General features: G+C 38.0%; 2 protein-coding genes across 2 annotated transcripts; one reads left to right on the top strand and one right to left on the bottom strand.

Moving 5' to 3' along the window:
* The first annotated feature begins 860 nt into the window (after window positions 1–860).
* Window positions 861–1,184, top strand: LOC139883293 (uncharacterized). The gene has a single exon (XM_071867488.1). It carries the CDS (start codon window positions 861–863, stop codon window positions 1,182–1,184), a length of 324 nt encoding a protein of 107 aa, XP_071723589.1.
* Window positions 1,185–4,924: 3,740 nt separating this feature from the next.
* LOC139883295 (cytochrome P450 71AP13-like) lies at window positions 4,925–6,798 on the bottom strand. The gene is given in 4 exon segments (XM_071867489.1): window positions 4,925–5,160; window positions 5,163–5,532; window positions 5,913–6,282; window positions 6,284–6,798. Coding segments are annotated over 4 exon segments (1,491 nt in total).
* Between the last annotated feature and the right edge of the window lie 929 nt (window positions 6,799–7,727).

Below are 7,727 nucleotides of genomic sequence, written 5' to 3' on the forward strand. Positions count from 1 at the left end.
ATTTATTTCGTTAAAAAAAACGAAGAAATGTGAGGAATACCTAATATTTGACTGGAGGTTCATTGTAAGGTATTGCTCTTGGTGGAAAGAATATTGTTTGTCTGTTTTTGTTCTTGTACCAAAAAGTCTTGAGCGTGATGAAAGTAAATATGGCTCGTTTGGATTTTTTTTTTTCATTTACGTAGAAGGTAACATATTAACGCATGAGGCTTGACAATTATTTTAGAATTAAAATAATCAAATCTAAAATCCAACTATTAAGACACTAGAATATCTGGCAAGAGTTCTTTATAACATATAAAGTAAAATGAGACTTTTATTGAGATTGCAAAAAAATAAATTATTTTAATCGAAATACTGATGTTTATTACAAAGAAAAGTTGTTCGTTGATTAACTATGAAACCTATACTATCAACGAACAATAATGATAAGAAAATATTCTTAAGAAGCTATTACACGTATCACTTTGGGTACAGTTTATAAAATGTTTCTAATAAGCGAATATAAGATACTTAAAGTGAGTGGAAATCTATACTAACAAGACTGAGACAAATTATTGGATAATTAAAGCGAGTGGCAACCTAGGTGGCGCGCGAAAGTTCAATTCCAACAAGAATTCCAACAAAATATCAAAACCAATGAGAATTGGACATCTTTTAGGAACCTCATCCATCGGAACTCCAAGGTTAAGCATGCTTTGCATGTAGGACTTCTAGAATGGGTGACCATCCAAGAATTTTTTCAGATAGCATGCGAGTGAAGACAAAGCTTGTTGGAAAATAGAGTGTTGGTATATGAAGATAGACGTCAATCTGTGCTGACATCGGGCTTCCGTCGTTACTACGGGTGAACGCAATAAATGTCCAGCGAGAGAAGAAAGGTGCACATCCTATGTCTTCAAGAAACGAAGTGGACAGGTCAAAAGAGTAGGATGTTAGACAAGAGCGGCCACAAACTATGGTATTCCGGAAAAGATAAGAACAGGAATGGAGTTGGAATAGTAGTCGACAAATCCATCCTAGATGATGTTATCGAGGTCCAAAGATATGGAGATTGTGCAATTCGCACCAAGCTCATGATGGGAAAAGATGTGTTGCATGTTATCAGCTCCTATGCTCCTCAAGTAGGGTTGAGTGATAGCATCAAACAGGAATTTTGGGATAGTATGGATGCAATAATGTAAAGCATCCCAAATGGTGAGAAAATCATCATCGGAGGAGATCTTAATGGATATGTGGGCAAAGATCGTGACGGATACGATGATGCTCATGGAGGATACGGATATGGGAGTAGAAATAAGGAGGGAGAGTCCATCCTCGACTTCGCTTCGGCATATGACTTGGTGATACCAAATACTTGTTTTCAAAAGAGGGATTCTCATTTGGTGACATTTAAAAATGATAGAAATCTAAGTCAAATAGACTTCTTCCTGACGCGGAGGAGAGATCGTCAGGAGTGTAAGGATTGCAAGTTCATACTGGGTGAGGCACTTACGATGCAACATAGGTTGTTAGTGCTAGACACAAAGGTAAGGCAATGGAAGAAAGAGACGGGGAGTGATGATAAACCCACAATCCGTTGGTGGAGTCTCAAAGGAACCAAACTAGAAGACTTCAAGAAGTCCATGATGGGTGAAGACGTTTGGGGACTAAATGAGGATGTGAACTCTATGTGGGAGGCGATGGAAAGATGTGTTAAAAGAGTTGCTTCCTCAATGTTAGGAGTCTCCAAAGGAAAGGAGTCGCACCAAAAGGATCTTGGTGGTGGGATGAGGCTACAAAGGAGAAAATTAAAAAAAAAGAAGGTTATTTAGGAGCTTGCCTAAATCTCAAGATGTCAATGCTTATAAGAGATATAAATTGGCAAGTAAGGAGGCAAAAAGGGCGGTCAAAAAAGCGAAGAACAAGTTCTTTGACGGTTTGTATGAGAAGTTGGATACTAAAGAAGGAGAAATGGACATGTATAAAATAGCCCAACGAAGAGAGAGGGTTAGCAAAGATATTAACGGGATAAGGTGCATAAAGGATGAAGAGGACAAAGTTTTGGTGTCCGATGTGGATATCAAGTTAAGATGGAAGAATTACTTTGATAAACTCTTCAATGGTGGCCAAGAAGAGCATATTGAGGACCCTCCTCTAGAGGTAGATGGAAGGATCTGCTATCTAAGAAGGGTTCGCTTTGATGAAGTAAAAGAAGCGTTGAGGAAGATGAAGAATGGAAAAGCATGCGGACCGAATGATATCCCTATTGAGGTATGGAAATGTCTTGGAGACATAGCTATTGTGTGGTTGACAAGACTGTTTAACAAGATAATGGTCTCGTGTAAGATGCCAGATGCTTGGAGGAGAAGCACGTTAGTTCCAATCTTCAAGAATAAGGGAGATATTCAAGATTGCGCAAACTATCGAGGCATCAAACTCATTAGCCACACTATGAAGTTATGGGAGCGGGTTATTGAGCATAGAGTGAGGTCTACCACTACAATATCCGAGAACCAATTTGGATTTATGCCTGGAAGATCGACTATGGAGGCAATCTTTCTTGTGAGGAGCCTGATGGAGAAATATAGGACAAACAAAAAAGATTTGCACATGGTTTTTATAGATCTTGAAAAGGCATATGATAGAGTCCCGCGAAACATTCTTTGGTAGGCTTTAGCCAAACATGGTGTCTCTAGTCAGTATATCACCCTCATTCAAGATATGTATGAGGGAGTACGGACTAGCGTGAGGACAAATGGAGGAGACACGTCAGATTTCCCAATCACCATAGGCATGCATCAAGGCTCAGCTTTGAGCCCATATCTTTTCACGTTAGTGATGGATATATTGACTCGACACATCCATGACGATATACCATGGTGCATGTTGTTTGCGGATGATGTCGTCTTGATTGATGAGAGCAGAGAAGGAGTAAATATAAAGTTAGAGTTATGGAGGGAGACCTTGGAGTCGAATGGTTTTAGATTAAGTCGTAGTAAGATGGTGTATATGCATTGCGATTTTAGTGGACAATGTAGGGGTCAGTCTAGTACCATTCAGTTGGGAGGAGAAGATGTACCTAGATGCGATAGATTTCGATATCTAGGACCTATCCTACAACAAGATGGAGAGATTGACAAGGATGTCACTCATCGCATACAAGCGGGATGGGCAAAATGGAGAAAAGCAACTGGTATCTTGTGTGATAGACATATCTCAAGTCGGCTCAAAGGAAACTTTTATAGAATAGCAGTGAGACCTGCTATTCTATATGGAAGTGAATGTTGGCCGATAAAGAAACAACAAGAGCACAAGGTTCAGGTTGCAGAGATGAGGATGTTGAGATGGTCGAATGGACTTATATTAAAAGCTAAAGTCTGAAACAAGACTATCAGGAGCAACCTTAAAGTTGCACCTATAGATGAAAAGATAAGAGAGGGTAAACTTAGGTGGTTCGGGCATGTGAGACGTAGACCTATAGATGCTCCGGTAAGGAAGTGTGAGGACATAGATATAGGAACAGAGAGGAGAGGGAGGGGGAGACCTAGACTCACGTGGGAGAGGGTAATTAGGAAGGATTTAGAGTTATTAGATATTTCAGAAGACTTAGTAGAGGAGAGAGGGGAGTGGAGACGTCGTATTCATGTAGCAAATGCTTTATAGATAGGTTTATTTGTAGGGTATATATTTTAGTTATAGATTAGTGTTAGCTATATATGTCTTTATGTTTCATCAGATGATTTCCTATATATATATATCATATTACATGTATTTTATATGTTTCGGAACACGGCATGTGAATTACACATAGCCCTTGTGCTTAAAAGTTGAGGATTCATATAGCCGACTCCACACGGTGGAATTGAGGCTTGTTGTTGTTGGGTCAGGGCGGAGTTGGCTCGTTACAATTTGGTATTAGAGCCGAACACGTATGATTATGAAAATCCACATCGGAAAGGTACATGAAAACTATGGGTTATAAAGGAATTGATTAGTTCTATCCATGTCAAAAAAGTTGCAACTTCTTTTCGAGAGCTCATCCATTAAAACTCTAAATTTTAGCAAAGATGAGTGTTGGTCTATGGAGATAGAAGTCGATCCTGTGGCCACTCCGTACTTGTGCTGTTGATGCCGGTGAACGCAATAAATGGCAAGCGGGCCAGGGCTGAGTGAAGTTGTTACACCTCCGTGGATGGATTGCAATCTCACTGGAAGTCTGATAGTACGGTTAGGTGATATGTCGAGAGCAAATCCATGGTCATAACCCTCGATGTACGGTTTCTCCTCTACCCTTACAATGCTGTCTCGGAACTTCTAATCTGACAACATGAGTGATAAAAATTAAGGTCTCATGTTTACTCACGAGCTACTTCAAGCTCCTTCTTATGTCCGTTGAAAATTTCAATTTCGACAACGGGTTCTTGTATTCTACTTCCAACAATATCCCATAATTGGTGCAATCAGAGATGATTCTTAATATGAAGAGACCAAATATCAAAATGCTCTTCATTAAATATCATTGGGTTGTATTAAACAGTCTTGGTTCTTCCTGAGGTTTAGTGATAATCAGAGTATGCAGCCAGAGTCTTTCTCCATCATTATCTTCGGCCATCGTGTTCATCTGGATGAGCAAATGACGTCCCATGCGTCATCAGAAAAGGCATGCTCTGATAACAACCCAACTTTTATTAAATCATTTGCAAACAAAAAGCCTCAAACTGCAAGGTAATCCCCTACAATTATGTGAAGAGACTGTCTCACAGACTCGAACTCATGTTATGCATATAACACAATTTAAAAACCATACGAATTGATTCACCAAAGTCCATACAAATTAATTCACTATGATAGTGATAAAATTATGAAGATCGACTGCTACTAGGCCAGATATTTTATTGATTATAGGAAATGAACAGTGTTTTCTTCTGATGACTCATTAGACCTAACGGAAATGTGGTTTCGCAATGACGATTAAGTTTTCTATCCTGTGCATGGTCATGCCAAAAACTTCAGTCATGTCTAAATCTTTCGGACTAATTCCTGGAGGACGTTCCCACTCAAAGCTATGGAGAACCTGAGCGAGAGCAAGTTCAATGCTTGCCACATCAAATGTGATAGCAGGGCAAATTCTTCTTCCTGCTCCAAATGGTATTAACTCAAAATTCTGCCCTTGAAATTAATAGTACTACCCATAAATCTTTCTGGTTTAAACTTCTCAGGATTTTTCCATGACGTTGGATCCCTTCCAATTGCCCAAGCATTGATGTAAATTCGAGTTTTTGCAGCAAACTCGTATTGATCTATAGTAATGTCTTGAATGGATTCTCTTGGGAGTAATATTGGAGCCGGAGGATGCAAACGCAAAGTTTCTTTAATCACAGCTTTCATGTAGTGTAAATTAGGTAAAACACACTCTTTGACAACTCTTTCTCCCACGACGTTACGTACTTCGGCTTGTGCCTTCTCCAAGGCTTTAGGGTTCATCAGAAGCTCTGTCATGGCCCAGTCTAAGGTTATGAAGGTCGTGTCAGTTCCTGCTACAAACATGTCCTAGAAAGAAGCATTAAATGTTATAACATGTATCCAATTACGCCAAATAAACCAGCCTAATTTGATCCACATTGGTCGGGCACTCTTCTTGCAAACCGTGAGGTTCAAAGGTCAAAGCTTGTTACTAGTTATACTACCACGTAATGCAAGATTATTTGTCATCAATTATTTCTAGAATGACTAATACCATCCATAAACTCTTTTCGATCATAGATTTATCTTCAAATTCATATCATTTAGCAGTTGAATGTGTGGTCACATCACTCAACAAGAGAATAGGTTAAATTATGACCTACTAATTAACTTGTCATAACATTAATTGATATCTAGTTTTCAAAATAATATTTAACTGATAACTAAGAGAAAATGTATGTACTGACCATAATGATAACTTTGACATTATCAATAGTGAGGGATATTTCGGCAGATCCGGATTTATGTATATCAAGTAATACATCCACAAGATCCTTGGGCTCCTTTTCTCCATTAGAATTGAGATGTTCATTAATCACCTCATCGTAAAACTGATCAAATCTCTGGGAAGTATGCTGGAGTCTAGATTTCATGCCTGACAAGGTGTGAACGAACTGAAGAGAAGGAAAGTATTCACCAACACTGAAACCTCGTAACAATTCCTGAAATTCATCGAGCATGCTTTGGAACCCGCGTCTATCATAGTCCCCACCTTGTGAGAAATCCCTCCCTAATGCTATGCGGCAGATGATGGAGTTAGAATATAGGCCTAGAAGCGGAAAGGTTAACCTTCCCAGGATAGCAGCCAGCAATTCGATCAACTAGCTTTGAAACTTCTTCTTCACGAACAAAGCTAAAGGACTGGACTCGTTTTGCACTTAGTAGCTCCAGGATGCAGATTTTCCGGATTCCTCTCCAATAAGCACCGTAAGGAGAGAATCCTATGTCCGTGCAGTTGTAGAACAAGTGCTTGGCTGAAAAAATCTGGGGACGACTAGAGGTTTCAAGATCGTGTGTTTTCAGTAGCTCTTTGGCCAATTTTGCTGATGAGACCACAACAGCTGGGATCTGTCCAAGCTGTAGATAAATAATTGGCCCGAATTTGTTGGCGAGCCGGCGGAAGGAGAGGCGAGGCATGTTTCCAACCTGGTGCAGATTACCAATAATTGGCAGCTTTCTAGGACTCGGTGGCAGTATGAGTTGCTTTCTGCTATTTGACTTTTTCTTGAAAAGAACCGCTAGGAATATTATGGATGCAACGAGCACCAGCCACAGAAGAGAAGCCATAGCCATGTCTATGAGATTGGAAATATGACTCGTTTTTTTACAAACTTAAATAGAGGATGTGTGAGTTAGATAAAAAGATTCTTTTTAATCAACAAACTAATTAGATATGACTGCCCAGCCTATCCATGTATCGTAATCTTCAATTTTTATTATTTTAATCTTCTATTATTTGGGGTGGACTACAGTCATGTGGTTTGAAAACGGAGAGTAAATATAAAATAGGGATATCGTCGATTTTCCTTTTTCATGGGACCCATATGTTTTTATGTTTTTTCGTTTTTATTTGTTAATATATTTTGGTCCTTATAAATTTTATAAATTTATAATTTGGTCCTTATAATGTTTTTTCTAATTTAGATTCTATTGTTAACAAATGATTATTTAATTTATATAATTCTTTCTGTATATCATTATTTTTAGAGGTTGATGGTTCCTCGTCTGATATATATTTAATATTATCTTTGATTAGTCTCATACTTGGCCTACAAAATATTCGTTCTTTAGTTAATGTATTATCTATTCTAGGTACAGAACTTATTGGTGTTGTTTTTATTGTTCCTACTTTAGCTGTTATGCCAAATAGATCTTCTAAATATATTTTATCTTTATCTTTAAATTGTATACTATGATGACTATTAGATAGTGCATATCCTATTTCATAAGTTATTGTGAATGGATAATCTTCTTTAGCCATTAAATTATCCCTATAAAATTTATATGCTATTATTAATGATCTATCTAGATTTTCTGTGCATAAAGGTATTCCTAGTTGTAGTGATACATTAAATTTTAGTTTTGTATATGCTAGATTACCATTTACTATTCCTATTATTCTATCTCGTGGATCTTGAATTCTATCATCACAAATTGCTAATCTTATTGGCGAATCTATTCCTTCCATGAATGTCGATTTTATTAGGATCTGAACAGTCGAT

The sequence above is a fragment of the Rutidosis leptorrhynchoides genome, unplaced genomic scaffold (genome assembly GCF_046630445.1).
Source record: "Rutidosis leptorrhynchoides isolate AG116_Rl617_1_P2 unplaced genomic scaffold, CSIRO_AGI_Rlap_v1 contig38, whole genome shotgun sequence".
NCBI classification, from domain to species: Eukaryota; Viridiplantae; Streptophyta; class Magnoliopsida; order Asterales; family Asteraceae; genus Rutidosis; species Rutidosis leptorrhynchoides.

What these genes read in the sequence shown, in the direction of transcription:
- LOC139883293 (XM_071867488.1), top strand. Translation starts at nt 861, where the DNA reads ATGTCCAGCGAGAGAAGAAAGGTGCACATCCTATGTCTTCAAGAAACG.